This window comes from Orcinus orca, chromosome 2 (assembly GCF_937001465.1).
Source record: "Orcinus orca chromosome 2, mOrcOrc1.1, whole genome shotgun sequence".
NCBI lineage: Eukaryota > Metazoa > Chordata > Mammalia > Artiodactyla > Delphinidae > Orcinus > Orcinus orca.
The window spans coordinates 173,703,774-173,719,816 of NC_064560.1; the positions used below are offsets into that span (position 1 = coordinate 173,703,774).

At 45.5% G+C, this 16,043-nt stretch overlaps 1 protein-coding gene and 1 long non-coding RNA gene across 2 annotated transcripts; one reads left to right on the top strand and one right to left on the bottom strand.

Moving 5' to 3' along the window:
• The first annotated feature begins 2,688 nt into the window (after positions 1-2,688).
• Positions 2,689-6,893, top strand: LOC125963454 (uncharacterized). The gene is made up of 2 exons (XR_007475454.1): positions 2,689-2,763; positions 6,704-6,893. It is a non-coding gene; the product is annotated as an uncharacterized LOC125963454 (long non-coding RNA).
• On the bottom strand, positions 6,796-15,928 carry NPC2 (NPC intracellular cholesterol transporter 2). Its single transcript, XM_004262236.4, has 4 exons — positions 15,581-15,928; positions 12,247-12,354; positions 10,488-10,660; positions 6,796-7,640 (listed from the first exon to the last, which is right to left on the bottom strand). The coding sequence occupies exons 1-4, from the start codon at positions 15,660-15,662 to the stop codon at positions 7,554-7,556; spliced, it is 450 nt and encodes a 149-aa protein (XP_004262284.1). The 5' UTR covers positions 15,663-15,928; the 3' UTR covers positions 6,796-7,553.
• Positions 15,929-16,043: the final 115 nt, after the last annotated feature.

The following is a 16,043-nucleotide window of genomic DNA, read 5'->3' on the forward strand; positions in this document are numbered from 1 at the left end:
TCTTTTTGTGCCTCTCTTAGAGGATGTTCCCTGTTCAGTTCTGGTCCTTGATTTTATGTTTGGGATTGTTTTTGGTTTTGGACACACAGCCATTTAGGCCCAAGGCAAATAGTGGCAAAAAAGTCATTAATCACTCCATTAATTAATTCTTCCAAAAATATTGATTGGCCACCTGCTCCTCAGGTTGAGCTGTGCTAGACACTGTGCATATAGTGATGAGCAAAATAGAAATGTTTTCTCTCCTGATGATGGTTACAAGTTATTGAGAGAAATGACATTAATCAAATAATCCTACCAGCATGTAACTTTGAACCGTGCCTGGAAGGGAGGAACTAGGGTGCCATGAGAACGTAGAGCAAAGTACGGACTTGCTCTGATCTGGGGGAGGTGGTCAGGGAAGGCTTCCGGGAGGAAGAGGTATTTCAGCAGAAATGTGGAGGATGACTAAGAGTTAACTAAATGAATGTTAACTGAGTGAGGGGGAGCATTCCAGGCAGAGGGAACAGCATGTGTAAGTGTCCCGTGCCTGGGGGAGGGGAGCACAGCCAACTTGAGGAACTGAAAGACCAGTGTGGCTGGAACATAGACAGAGAAAGGAGAAGTGGGTCAGATGGGGGCCAGAAGTCTAAAATCCAAATTGGTAACTTTAGCTGGAGATACACATATGTGTACTAGGTACATAGGACATAACCAAATATGTTTACTTACTTCCAGAGTAAACGGAGGAGGAAGAACTTTAAGTGAAAACAAATTAACCAAGACGAGAAGTTCAGGAGAAGGTAAATTCACTACAATAAATATTCCCAAAAACCTCAGAAGACAAAGAGCAGGGACATGTTTGTTGAATGACGGAAGGAAGGATAAATGATGGATGAATAAAGATCTAGTACCATATTAGACATCTCCATTTGCAGCCATGCTCCCAGCAGAAGACTGACCTGGCTCTGCCGCTTCCAGGCCAAATTGCCTTCAGTGCTCTGCCCTCTGGATGCCATGGCCTCCTGTACATGTGACTGTCACAGCATTGTCCCATTGTATCGCCGTGATGGGTTGCCACTTGCCTCTACCACTAGACTCTGAGCTCCTTGAAGGCAGGGACCTTGCCCTACTCATTTTTTTCATCCCTCGGGCCGAGCAGAGTGCCTGGCACACAACAGGTGCTCAGTAAGCGTTGGCTGAAGTAATGCACAGTGTCCTGCCCACATAAATTCTGCAAGGGAATGAGGATGACGGAAATGAGCAGTTGCCTTAGCTGCATATACCCTCAGGACTAACAGCAAACATTTCAGAAGAGTCAGCTGCCTTAGACATCCGTTTTGTGGTGAAATCTTAAACTTGCTCTTAGAGTGATCAAATCCAGGACGCTGTTTTTCTTGTGGGTTTTTCTGTGGGTATGTCCAGCTCATCAAGTCATCAGTAACTAAGCCGGAAAATCTACAGGGTGAATTGCCCGTCCTCTCCACTAGCCTATGATATCAATATTCTGAGTATGAGTAGCCTTTGTATTTCCAAGCTATATGTGCACATCCGTCGTTTCCTTTTGTCCATACAACACCTCTGTGATGTATTTAACTAAAAGAGGTTAAATGATTCGTCCAAAGATCCTACGGCAAATCGGTCCAGCCTAGAGTCTTTTCTCTTACATCCATTCTGTTGCCTTACTCCCTACCCCAGCCCTTTCCTTTACCCACCTTGAAAGGAGATGGTTCTCAGCAGCCACACTCTTGGAGATGCTCTGGATAGCTCTATGGGCCTTGCTCCTGCTGAGCCAAGCACTAGCAGGCTCTGGAGGGAAGCCGAAAGGCTGCAGAGATTTCAGCATACCAGAGAGGGGATAGAGTTGGATAAGCCAGATCCACTTTCTCTCGAACTCTCAGAGGCAACCTGATACAACATGCAGCTACAGAACTGGCATCGTGACCCAGACAGGGGCAGCCAAGAGCAGCCAGGAGGCTGGGAGAACAGAACTGAAGACAGACAGCTGCCAGGAAGGGAGGGGGAGACATTTCCTCCTGAGCCCAAGGCCAGGGAGCCTGCAGGCTGGAGACAAGCTAGTGTTGTCCATGAGCCCTGGACACAGATGACAACTGACTTCTACAGGATGGGAGCCCGAGTCCTGCTCTAGAGCTACCCACCCAGGATAGGGCACTACCATGCCCTTCTTTCTGTGGATGAAACCAAATCGACTGTGACTCTTCCCAGCCCTTTGGAGACCAAGGCTACTGTAGGGTTAAATGGTCGGATTCAACACTTAAAGAATCATGACATTTTTTTCCACATTAAAAAAAATTTGCTAAATGGGAATTCCCTGGGGGTCCGTGGCTAGGACTTGGCGCTTTCACAGCGCTGATCCGGGTTCAACCCCAGATCGGGGAACTAAGATCCCGCAAGACCTGTGGAGCGGCAAAAAAATAAAAAACAAAAGAGAAAAAAATTGCTAAATAATTGCTGAGTGCTGAGTTTTAGGCATTTACTTAGAGAGGAAAGGGCAGTCTCTATTCTCAAGATGTTTACAGTCTAGTAGGAAGGTAAGCTGACACAATAATTACAAATTACACATGAAAAAGAATGTGGTTAAGTGTCATAAAGAGAGGATTAGAATCGGCCACCACAGGGTGGCCATCAGGAGGCCACTGGTCTTCAATGGCACCTGAAATGGAGCCTAGAAGACAAATTCATGGCAAATGCCTGTGATTCTAGGCCACTGAGCAGTTTCCATGGATGCAACCTTCTTTTCTTATCTAGAAGGATAATAATAATCAGGTACTTATTAGAGTCAGGCATTGAGCTGAATGCTTTGCATACACCACCTCGGGTCATCATTAGAACCACCGCCGGGTGGACACTCTTATCCTCCTGTTTTACAGCTGAGGAAATTGAAGCCTTAAACGTAAGTTAAATAACTCATCCAACGTCAATCAGCTGGGGAAAGAGTTGGAGCTGGGATAGAAACCCAGTATGTATTTAAAAATTTAAACAGTATAGAAATCTGAACAACTGCTGTGTTCCAAAAGTGAAAACCTCCCTAGGAGCCTGGGGAAATGCTCAATGGTCCTGTGGAGTGGTTCAGATTGCAGATGGCATCTGTCTCTGGTGCCAGGCTCCTAGACTCTAAAGCTCCCCAGGAGGGGCCAAGACCAGCGCCTGCAGGCAGGAGAAGGCGAGATGAGGAGAGAAGATCAAGACCACCCATCTCAGAATTGTGGAGAATCGGGTGAAAGTCCCCAGGGACAAACCTATCTGAGATGGTCTCTGAATCAAATATCTTGGCCTTAGTCTCTGTCCTAAGGCCCTCTGGGCACCGGGAAGTGTCCTTGCTCTCACAGGTGTGACTAGTCTGCATCCGCTTGCCCGTGGTGCTTGAGCTTCCCTTCAGTGTCTTGATGAATCATAAGCTGTTAGTTCTGACAGAGACATTAGAGATTATCTAGCCCAATCCCTTCCATTTTTATATTACACATTGACAGTAATTCATGGCAGAGCCACTAGGATGTTTCGTCTTTGTTTCAGTAAAAGGTCAGCTTACCACTAAACACTGATGTAAGCTATTTCCCTTGATTGCAAAACCCAGAAAAGAAACTCATAACGGTTGTGCGCGTCCATCGAGAACCTCCGCAAAACCTCATCTTTAATATTTTGCTCCACCTGCAGTACTCCTTTTTTTGTGGTAGAGGCCTGTGGGTGGGTAGGGGAGAGCAGAGTAATGCATTTCTCTAACGCTAAGAACAGAAGCCCTACTGTTCCTCACCTGGCATCTTCCAACTCCCAGCATCTCTGCCATATTCGAGGCCAGCAGTCATTCATTTTGTCTGCCAGGCTCCTTATCAGCTTAGCCAACCGGCAGGCAGAGCTAAGCTCATCCTTTCACTGCTGGCTGCTTATCTGGGACACACGACGTGTGGAGAACAGCCTGCCAGGCAGATAGGAGCCACGACTTTTCCTCTCAGAGCCCCAGCAGATGAGGGGAGCAGCGCTGACGGGCTAGGTCTGCCCCAGGGTCTCATGCCTTTCCTCTATTTGGGACAGCAAACATCTGCACTCTGGCGTCATGGGGCAAGGAGCCGAGAACAGGCAGGGAATGCCTGCAGCAAGTGGGAGACACCACTGCCCCTCTTCCACCCCAGTCACTAAGGAGCTAGCCATGTGTGTTCACCACTTTGCCACCTTCTCCAAGGACCCTCAAGCCACCTCTGCAGCCCATCTCCTGGGCCCCACTCACCACCCTCCCCTCCACTTCTTTTTAGAAACCAAATCCCTGGTTTGGAGAGCATGGTAGGTTCCCATAGCGATGGGCCTTTTAGCTGTTTCCATGGCAACCAACACCCAGACCATTTAGTTGCTAGTCAACTGACAGCTGTAACTGAATAGGATTCAGTTTAGAATCTGAGGGATAGGCCAGGGGATTCTCTTCATAGAAGGAAACACAACAACCCAAAATGACTCAACTCTTCTAAAGACTTTTTTAGGCAACATCTGTGGAGATCCTGTGCCACTTTCTACCGCAGGTCACACAAGACTGCAGCTCCCATTCCCAACACACACACACACACCCTCACCCTCCTCAGCTGAGTATCTCAGGCCTTTAAATCCCCCAGCTTCTATTTCCTGCTCTCTCTCCCAAGGGTCCCTGGGAAAAGACTTGTTCAAGGTAACTATCACCTTGGCGACATTTTTCACACATAACCGTTTCCTCTGTGTCAATGTTCTCCCTACGTACCATGACCCTGTCCTCACAACAACCCAGTCGTTTAAGCAATATTTGCTTCTTGGATTGTCTGATGTAAATGGCTAATCCCAGATCACCTTCCCTTAGCCTGGACCCCACCTATGTCAAGCCACTTTCCTATGTCCGTGGGTGTTCTCAGAGAACAGACTGTTTTATCAACCTTCGCAAAGCATAATTAAGATCAATCTGTTGCTTTTAAAAAGTCAACTAAAATTTCAAACCAAACATAGGGGATTAGAAATTACTCCATGCTCATTGCTTTTCATTAGCCTGAAGATTTGACGAAATGCCAGCCCTCCCATCTAACGCTCTCCCAAACTGGGGATACTGGGTATTGGATTCCCTTTATGCTGTAAACAGGGGTCTGCATCATGTTTTTTTAACCACTGCAGTCTGGGGTTTCTCTACTCTGGAACTCACGCAAGAGAGGAGCTGTCTAAGCCTCCATGGCTTGCTCAGTGGACTAGAAAAGCGTGAGAGTGTCACAGGAAAGAGCATGACCTTTTTGAGGGGGCTGCCCGCAAACCCTCTGTACAGAAGACGACCTTTCAAACTAATCCCTCTGTGGGAGCCCTACCCAGCTCACTGCTGCAGGCTCCACGTAGCCTCACAATGGCTGGTAAACAGTTCTAAGCTGTCGCATGACCCTTCTGCTCTAACAGAAGGGTATACACTAGTGGGACTGCTTTTTTTCTGTCTTCCTTCAACATATGAGGGCAGAAGTACAAAATGCAGGGCAGGCAGTTGTTAGCCTCAAAGGAGCTCAATGACATGAGAGTCTTCTGGGATTAGGGCGAGAGCAGACACATATGAGAACTGAGGTTTTCCAGGCACATGAGAAAGTTCCTGTGTGTAGAGGATTGCCTCACTTTTGAGGTGACATATCATCACACATCAGATTGAACCTTCTGATTTTCCTGCTATACCTAGATGGGGGACAATGTCTGTCTCTTGGAATGCAGCTAACATTTACTGATTATGTACTATGTGCCAGGGGTCATTCTAAATGCTTTACATGCATCGCTTCATTTAATCCTCACAGCTCTACTGTTATTAACCCTAGTTAACAGATAAGGAAACTGACACACAGAAAAGTTAAGGGATTTAAAGATCATACTGGTTATCCTACTGATTGGTGAAGCCAGGATCCAACTACCGGCAGTCTGAAGCCAGAAACTACAGCAGTTAACCACCTCTGGAATCCATTTAAGTTTGATATACCCAGGGTTCAGCATGTGGAGAGAGTGGGCTGTCCCTCTAGACACAATGTGATAGGATACACAAAACATCTTAGCTAGAGTACGGTGGTTGAATGGCTCCAGAAATTAACTAGGAAATCTTGGCCGTTGATAACATTATTCCCAATCTATTGCTGTCCCCTGGTGGTTTTCCTGGGAAACTCACAAGCCAAAGAAATCCAAGAAATCTAGTGAAATCAGTAGGATGAAAAGAACTGGACCAAATGACTTATTTGCTGCATAAGCACCCCAGACTAAAAGAGATGACCTTCCACATTACCCAACTCCTTTGTGAATAGGGCTGTAATCTCTGTGACAGCTAAAACCTGACTGATAGTACATTGATTCAAAACAGCAAAATATATGCCCCACGATTATACTTGTACTTCAAGAGCAGGACACTCCAAGATTTAAATAATCTAGCCACTACTTCCTGCAACTTCATATTTCATCTTTAAGCTTCTAGGCTTTCTTCAAGGCAGGAGGTTCCCAAAGATTGCTGTACTTATGCCAACTTGTAACTTCCTACTCCCCACCTCAACCCCAAATTCAGTTCCCCTGACCCTGCAGATGTTATTCAACTAGGTGATGTTTGCTTTCACTGTTTCTTTCAAGCACACTTGGTGGTATAAGACTGTGCAAAGTGAAGCAAACAAGGTCGTTTTGTGTAAGATAGAGAGGTGAGGCCTAACTGTGTGAAAGGGAGAAGTGGCAGTTTCTGAAAGTCATGTCTTTACAGTACTGCACTCTGGGACCACGGGACCAGGTGTCCACCTACCATGGATCTGGGGGAACACACTCTGTGAAAGAAGCAGGTGTCCACAGCCCAAATGCAGAAGAAGAGATTGACGAGTTTTTATTTATTCAAAGGGACATTTCCAGGTGCATAAAGAAGCCACAAGTTAGTGTTGTTAAAAAAAAAAATCAAACATCTGCTAATCAAGTGATGCATTTAATGAAAACCACCTAAGATAGTAAAGGAGACATGAGCTAACTGCAGAGAATTTCTGTTGTAGAAGACCTCCCCTCCACTGCCACGCTGGACACCACTGCACAGCAAGTCATGGCCGGTGAAGCAGCGGAGCTGGAGGTGAGGAAGCTCATTGGCCAGATGCACTGAACTCAACGAGGCACGTGGAGATGAGGAACTTGCAGATGTAATATCCCACTTAGATGGATGTGGTTTGGAACCCGTGCTTTGCTGCAAGGGCTAGTAACCCTAGGGCGAGTTATCCAATATCCCCCAAGCAGCCTGATTTGGATCATGTCTGGTTAGACCCTCCTTATTCCAAAAGCAAAAACCAAACCAAAACAAACAAAAAACTCTCCCTGAAGACAATTAAATCAATCCCTACAGTCTCACTTTCTCTTCCTTCCTTCAACCCTTTTACAAAGGATAATACAGGGGCGACAGTTCTGAGCTCTCAGGAAATAGGGTCTTAGATGCTTTTGGAGGTTGAGAGGCTAGAACGGCAGTCTAGAAATTCCTTTCATCTTATGGCACTGATTTAGTTTAGACTTGATCTCTCCTCCTCTCCCTCCACCCGTGCTCTCTCACCCCCAGACGGACATATTGGCATCAAATAGCTCTAGCTTTCAATCTGTACTGGGATTTGCCAGCAGAAGAGACGTTGGTCGTTGTCATCTGTAAGTTCCCACTCCACCACCAGTTTTATCTGGAGAAAGAGAAAAAGAATTGGGAAAAATGAAACTAGAACCTCACCTCAATCCAGAATGGGTTTAACTATGAATCCTAAATGTAAATTGTAACAAACTGCCTAATTCCTCATCCTTTTTTCTTAAGTCATGCCACCATGAAGGCTGCTTGGGATGTGGGCACAGCCCGTGTCCTTTAGCTTAGAAGGGCAAACCAAGTTACACCTAGGATTTGGTGTTAGCAGTTAGCTTCTCAAATACAATTTCTAAAGCATTTTTTCCCTCTGAGATCGATGGTACATAAATGAAGCCAGGACTTCCCTGGTGGCGCAGTGGTTAAGAATCTGTCTGCCAATGCAGGGGACACAGGTTTGAGCTCTGGATGGGGAAGATCCCACGTGCCGCGGAGCAACTAAGCCCGTGTGTCACAACTACTGAGCCTGTGCTCTAGAGCCCGTGAGCCACAACTACTGAACCCCGTGTGCCTAGAGCCCATGCTTCACAACAAGAGAAGCTACCGCAGTGAGAAGCCCGCACACCACAACGAAGAGTAGCCCCTGCTCGCTGCAACTAGAGAAAGCCCACGCGCAGCAACGAAGACCCAACGCAGCCAAAATAAATAAATGAATTAAATAATTAATTAAAAAAAATAAAGCCATCCATGAAAATAATTTTACATTTAAACAATTTCACATGCATTTTGACAACCTGATCCAGCTTTTTCCAACTTTAACTACGAAGTATGAAGAGTAAAAAGTTAGATTCCTAGGTCTCAGGAAACTTACTTGTTAGTTGGAAAATGAAATGTCAAAGCACAAAGGATGTTCAAAGAAGTTTAGGGTTGTATGAATACTTTCAGGGACAATGACCTTTGTGGCAATACAGTTTTGATTAATGCCCTTAAACTGTTTTTGTTTTGTTTTGTTTTGTTTTTTTGCGGTATGCAGGCCTCTCACTGTTGTGGCCTCTCCCATTGCGGAGCACAGGCTCCGGATGCGCAGGTCCAGCGGCCATGGCTCACAGGCCCAGCCGCTCCGCGGCATGTGGGATCTTCCCAGACCGGGGCACGAACCCGTGACCCCTGCATCGGCAGGCGGACTCTCAACCACTGCGCCACCAGGGAAGCCCAAACTGTTTTTTCTTTCTTCAATAATATACCCGCTTAGAGATCTCTGCCTTGACTTGTTACACTCATACTATGAGCTCTCTCTTCTAATTCTTAATAAGGCACTGGCACTCTGCCAGTCCTTTCTTAAGCTTACTTGCTTTTAGTTACAACCTCTCTTTTGTACTCAAAATGTTTCTTCAGAATGCAACATTTGAGTGACAGTGATACCCAGCTTCTTGAAACTTGTTTGATAAATTTTTCAAGACTAGTACACATCAACTACTGTTTCACTTAGTGCACACATTAACATAGTTTAAGCTGGTTTTCAAATGAAATGTCACTTAAGCTGCGTGGCATGGCAAAACCAACAAAAACAACAACCAACAAACAAAAAACAAATGAAATGTCACTTAACAATAGCTACCATATATTAAGTGCCTACTCGGTATCAGGCCCTAACTAGACACTCTAAGTTATTGAGGCTCAGATATGCCCATGATTACATGGCTGCTCTGCAAATTAATCTACAAATCTCTTCCTGACCTTTAGGGTCTCTGATACCGCTTAAGCACAGACTCCCTATATTTGAGTCTTTTTAGAATGTCCTTTAATTACTTGCTGTTTCTAGGAAATAAATGGCCAGATTGCTCCTGGTTCTACTTGATCGCCTTTTAAGAAATACAGCTCTAGGGACTTCCCTGGTGGCGAGTGGTTGAGAGTCTGCCTGCCGATGCAGGGGACACGGGTTCGAGCCCTGGTCCGGGAAGATCCCACATGCCGTGGAGCGGCTGGGCCCGGGCGCCACAACTACTGAGTCCACGTGCCACAGCTGCTGAGGCCTGCACGCCTAGAGCCCATGCTCCGCAACGGGAGAGGCCACTGCAGGGAGAAGCTGCGCACCTTAGCAAAGAGCAGCCCCCGCTTGCCACAACTGGAGAAGGCCCGTGCACAGCAACAAAAAAAACCCAACGCAGCCAAAAATTAAATAAATTTAAAAAAAAAACAACAAAGAAATACAGCTCTTTTTCTTCATGGAAAAAAAGTAATCCCTTTACTTCCTCCATTCTTATCAAGATTCATATTGTTAACACAGGCTCATTCCAGCAGGCTCTATCTCACAAGTGTTTGGTAGAAAAAGAAGTAGGTACAGCAGGGCGAGTCAGAGGTGAAGGTTGTGGGGGGTGGTGGCGGAGGAGAGAAAGCAGAGGAAAAAGCCACCGCTCTGCTACGGACCTAATAAATTACTGCTTTCTTGTTAAGAGATTAATGGAGAAACCAAGTTTTTCTGATGACAATGCTCTGACTACTTGAAATCTTGAACTATTTGGTACCTAGCTAAAATCTTATAACATTGCACAGGTTTTGGAATCACGAGAACTGGGTCTCAATCTAGGCTGTAATTCTTGGCAGAATGGACTCTGTTCATATTGCATAGCATTGGAGGCTAACATCTCTTCATCTGTAAAATGGGGATAGTATCACCTCTACACAGGTGGTCACAAGAATCCAGTGAAATACTGTATATAAAAAAGGCATCGTTAGGCCCAGGCTGACCATTAAGCAAGAGACAAAGAACAAAGGGACACAGTGAAAACTCTCCACCCCAGCTCAAGATTCCTACACTCCTTTCTCCCAGGTGTCCAACTCTTCCTCAGAGAGATGAAGGATTCCTATTCTAATCTTTTCTTCCTGCCCCCTCTCCTCATATTTCCAATCTAGTCACAGGACTTTTGGTGTCCTCAACTACAATGTCACTTACAGAGGGGTATTCATTCTTCACGGGTAGTTTATTCAAGTAGCTATAGGTCTTGTCTTTTTCAATGGGGCAGCTGATTCCACTCTTACAACCGTCAGGCTCAGGAATAGGAAAGGGAATTGCGACGCCCATCACAATGCCATGCACCACAGCTTTGCTACTTCGAGACTGAGTGCCTAAGAGAAAAAAAAAGAGAATAAGATGGTGATGGAAACAGCCTATTTCCAAACTGTAAATAAAAAATTCAGACGTATTCTCAAGCAACGGCATTGCTGGGATAGCAAACCAAATTCTGTACCTCTTAATTCCTAGGGTCTATTTCTCTTTGGAGTTATGCTTAGTACCTCCGTGAATGCTATATAGTAAGCATTCACCCTGAAACTTGAAAAATTACTGAATTATACAAAAAAAAAAAAAGCAGTCAGTGGGGGCTGTTTTTTTTGCTGTTGACCCCACCTTGCTCTTCACTGCCTTCATAGTTTCTCAGGAGAATCAGAGCCACCTGGATGGATAAATAACTTTATCGAACAAGCTAACTGATTTTTGGTGGTAAACTTTCTGTTTACTATTTACATCAGATTCTGTCAAGTGTATTGCGTATCTTAAAGGGTTTGGGGAGACTGGTCTCTGAATTCTCAAATACCCTGTCCAAAGGATTCCGATAGAAATTAAGAATAAAATGGAAGACAATATGGAAAGAGGGAACAGGAGTCTCCTTAGAAATGCCACGGGCTGTAACAGCAGTGAAAGCGGTAACCCTTTAGAAACTGGGTAAAAGAAAGAGGAACATTTCTTGCTAACCTCTACCCTCCATATTGCAAGTTGGGCAGAGGAATAAATATACTAAAATTAGGGCAACTGGAGTTATGCACTATTAGGTTCTTCTGGAGATCCAGAGCATTGGCTCTGCTTCTTTCTTTCTGTCTGGGTTGGGAATTACTTTTGTTTAGAAGGTACTTTTTTGGTTTGGAACACTAGAGGGGACAGCGTATTGTCCAGGAGAGAGAACAACTCTAGGACTTAAGAGCTGTCTTTAGGCTTACAAACAAGAGATGACAGAAATCTCAAAGTTCCTAATTAGTCTGTCTAGTCTAGTTCCATAGGATAGAAAATGAGGGAAAGATTCAAGGTAGATGCTCTTTCTAGAAACAGAGATTTTCACATTGTCTAGATTCCTGGGAATCTGAAGGAAATGAATGTGGTACCAGAAAGAAACAAGTTCCAATAACATGCCTTCAAGTTGAAGAAGAAAGCTTCTTGATTGTTTCTTGGGTCACCAGTGAGTTCCCCAAACCTTACAGAGGCTAAATATTAATTGTTCCTATATTTTCAGGCAGAAAATAGACTTAACAGCCAGAAGATATATTGCTTGAAATAACACTTTGGAGGCGTTCCAGAGTCTACAGGGTTGGGGTCTGTACTAACACTCTGCAGTCAGTAGCTAAACAGAGTTGACACTCCCATGAAATGTGAACCAAAAATAGGGCACGGAGAAGCCAAGCTGTCTTCTTTGACCTGTGAAAACATGGAAATCCCCCTGTTCGCTCGAAGGGAGTCTGGCAACTATGGATTCTGAGAAACAGGCATATGGGAACCCAGTGTGAGAAGGAAGCATAGTGAGTCCAAGCTTTGCCCATTGAGAGGGAGGTCACAGAATTCCTGACTGCAATTCCCCTCCCTCATATTCCCACAATTATTCCCATACTTGAGATTGATGTTACGCTTTAAGATGAATTTGAAGGTAAGAGCCACTTTTACTCACTACTGGTGAATGTGACATTGACACTGTAAGACTGTCCTTTGTGCAGTTGGCAGGGTTCGGTGGAGCACGGGTTCACATTCACTTCCTTTATAACTCCGACCCCAGAACCTGCAAAAGAAGAAAAATTTATTGAAATGGGTGGGAAAACAAACCTCCTAGGCTGTCTCTTACCTAACGGGAAGGTGCTCTGCCTTCCCAATGGGGGCGAGTTCTTTCTCCGACCATCCGTGGTCCCCGGGAAACTGTTCACATTTGACAGGCGAAAGGGAATTAAAGAAATTATTGAGTATACCTAGTCAGCTCCCCTGCTCTATATCCTGGGAGGGCTATTCCAGGGGAAATCATCCCCACCCTTCCTTCCATCCTGACACAGGATTTTAAAGCAGCACACTCGGCATAAGCGATGGCTCAGGTTGCACCGCTACTGTTTCCATTTGGAATCTTGAGACTGGCTGCTCCCTAACTGCCTTTCCCTACCATCTTTCAATCCTGTCCTGGTAGCTCTCCAAATCAGCGGTCTCTGAGCTTTGTACACTCCTACCGATGAGAACAATCTTAAGCATGCATCTGTAGTACACTCTACTCTGGAACCTGTGTTCTTCAAAATAAGTGTCTTTGAGGCAGGGTGTGTGTCCTTTTTTTTCAGTCTAAACAAGGACAAAAATACCTTGACCAAAAAAGGTTAAGTACAAATCTTTAAGAATCTCCTTACTTCATCCAGGCCCCTGAAACCAGACAGCTGAATGGGAGAGAACGCAAGTAAACGACAGGGTAAGCCTAAGCTCCGCCACTCATATACCACTGCTGACAGCTAGACTCTGGGATCCGACACCTGGCTTTGAAATCTCACTGGCTCCATTACTTACTATGGAACCTTAAGGCAAGATACTTAGCCTCTCTGGGGGCTAATAATGGTACCTACCTCATAGGGTAGGTGAGCTAATACACATATAGCTCTGAAATAAGTGCTTGGAACATAGTAATGCTATATAGGTATTCACTATTACTATCATATTGGGATTTAGTCCATGAATTCAATCTAGAGTAGCTGCTCCTGGGTGGGTTAGCAAGTTTCCCTTTCATACAAAGGGTGAGCCTCTCACCTCAAATTTACTTTGTGGGTAGAAATTATGGATCTAGACAATAGAATGGACTCTGTCTCAAAAGTAGAATGCATGAAGACAGAAAGGAAAAGGCAGGTTGAGAGCACATTATCTGCCTGCTCTTGGGTGGAAGAGTTGCATCGTATTGACTAACACTGCTTCAGCTAGGTCTGTAAATCATACTTAGCAGTTCCCTATCACCGACTTGCTTCTCCATCATGGCAAAGTTCTCAAACAATAAATACAAGATTCTCTTCTTTAAGCACTCTCTTCCACTCTGTCCTATCGTCTATGGCCAGGAAAGAAAATATCTGGAATTTTAGTCAACAACTTATTGAAAATCAGTGCTTATGCTGAACTTCTAGTTTCAACTTTCAACTTCTAGTTTCCTTCAAGGCTGGGTCACATGATCTAGTAGGAACTGAGTAGAGGGCAGTACTTGTAGCTCCTTCATCCAGTTTTATTTTTGCTGACAAGATGTTTCTGGACTTCCAGTGTCAATAGAGCAAACTTCTCAGTCCTAACCTGCAAAAATTGCAAAACTAGTTCGCTTGGCCCCATTTCTCACTTGAGGAAATACCACTTCAGGGAAAGGGGGCATAGAGTGGGACTCAAAAAACCTTTTGATGTGGGCACTGAAGTTTTTACACTGTATTTCCCAATTCAAAAGTAAATAGAAAGTCTGTAACTGAAACTCTCCTTCCCTTAAGAGGTTTTTGCCATAGGTCTAACACCTGCTTTATTCACATGAGCAGAACAATGTCAGGATTTAGTTTCCTTAGTTGTTTTTCTTTTTTTAATTTTTAATTTTTTTGGCCGCGCCGCGGCTTGCAGGATCTTAGTTTCCTGACCAGGGATGAAACCCCTGCCCCCTGCAGTATAAGCGTGGAGCCCTAACCACTGGACCGACAGGCGAGTCCCCCCCACCTTTTTTTTAATGTTAATGTTACTGTTGAAACCCAAAGTGACTCACAAACACCCACTAGTTTCCCACTGCTTACTAGGAACCTGGTTCCTTACTGCTGTTAAGAACTTGGGCAAGTACCTTAATGTGCCTGTTTCCTCATCTGTAAAATAGATTGTGAGAGTTGAGTGACAATAAAGTTAACAGTGTCTTCATCCAAATGTTGGCCACTAAGTTTAGTGGAGAGAAAGGCAGTAATTTGAGGTGATAATAGGATCTTTCAAATGCCAGTCTCCTAGTTCAGTGGAACCGCATTTGTTAAGTATTAACAGGCCAGCAATTTTTATTCCTTAATCACTCCTGTCTCCTAGCCCCCAACTTTGTTTTTGCCTCAACATGAATTTTGGAGATATAGTGGAAAGAGTATTTCTTCCCTCATTTACTTTTCCAACAAATATTTATTAAGCAGTTACTATTACCTGGGCACTGGATATGAAGAAGCAAATTTATTCCGGTTGCCATTCTGCTGTGTGACTGGGTAAGTAACCTAACATCTCTGGAATTCAGTGATTGACTATAGGATCTCCAAGTTTCCTTCCCGCTCATAAATTTTATAAAATCAGTTTCATGCCTCTTTCATTTATTATTACACCTCTCCACTTCAGAAAAGTTCTGCTCAAACAATTTGATAGACTTGACTGAAGGAGCTCACAATTTCTACCCCCTGTTGTGCTTCTCAACAAAGATTCCAACCATAGCTGCATGACAGGGTTATGTATCACAAGTTGTGACCAGCAACATGAGTTTTATAAATAGGAGAGGAAAACTGGTAAGAATCACAAAATTCCATAGCCCAAAGGACGCCCTAACGGAATAACTCATGAAAAGGAGAACTGACTTTCGACTTATCAGCAAAACGGAAATTTAAAAAAGCAAAAGGAGTGGAGAGGCAGAGGACATCCAAGGCACAAGGCATAAATAAAAAGCAGTTTTGCGCCGCACCCCTTACGCCCAACGCTGCACATGGACCTTCGGTTGTTTGCCCTACAATCTTTAGGAAACTTCAGCAAAAGGCCCACCTCCAGGAATGTGCTGGGATCCCAAACACGCGTTCCAAGGAAGGAGAAAAGTTGTGAGTGGTCGGGTTTCATCCAGGCCAGCACCGTGTCCCCTACCCCAACCCACTCCAGCCCACTCCACGAGGGGTCCGAGGCTGAGCCTGGCGGCCCGGGGGACCCACCCAACCTAGCTCGGAGATCTTAGCACCGGGTTCTGTCGGGGTCTCCCGCAGAGGGTGCGGGAACCTCAGGCTGGCCCCGGGGCTCACCGCAGTCCTTGAAATGCACCGGCTCGGCCAGGGCGGAGGCGCTGAGTGCCAGGAACAGGAACGCGGCGCCCAAGAAACGCATCGCAGCTGAGACTACAAGCTCAAGGAACGAAGAACCAGATTCCGCGGTCACAAGATAAACCTTCAGGGGCGGGCCGGGGGAGGAGCCCAGTCAGGCGACCGGTCACCAGCAACCGGGTCCGAGGCCTACCCGCGCCCCGCCCCCGGCTCCAGGGAGCCAGACACAGGGTCTCAGACATTCGCAAACCCCGCCCATCCGGTCCGCTTTGCTGCCGGGCCAGCTGGCTTCCACCTCCCTCCGGCCCATCTCTTCTCTCCAATGCTCCGTCCGGGCTTTGTGGGTGACTCCCACAAATGCTTCCGCAACGGGAGCATTTCTAGCCAATCAAATCCCCCCTCCTCCTGCACCACCCAATAGGTGTGCTCAGAGGCGGGGTCTCTG

Excerpts from the sequence above, each read along its gene's own strand:
- NPC2 (XM_004262236.4), bottom strand. The coding sequence starts at position 15,662 with ATGCGTTTCTTGGGCGCCGCGTTCCTGTTCCTGGCACTCAGCGCCTCC. Across the intron at positions 10,661-12,246 it reads CAATGTCACATTCACCAGTA|GCACTCAGTCTCGAAGTAGC; the intron begins GTGAGTAAAAGT and ends TTTTTCTCTTAG. Across the intron at positions 7,641-10,487 it reads TGAAGAATGAATACCCCTCT|ATAAAACTGGTGGTGGAGTG; the intron begins GTAAGTGACATT and ends CTCTTTCTCCAG.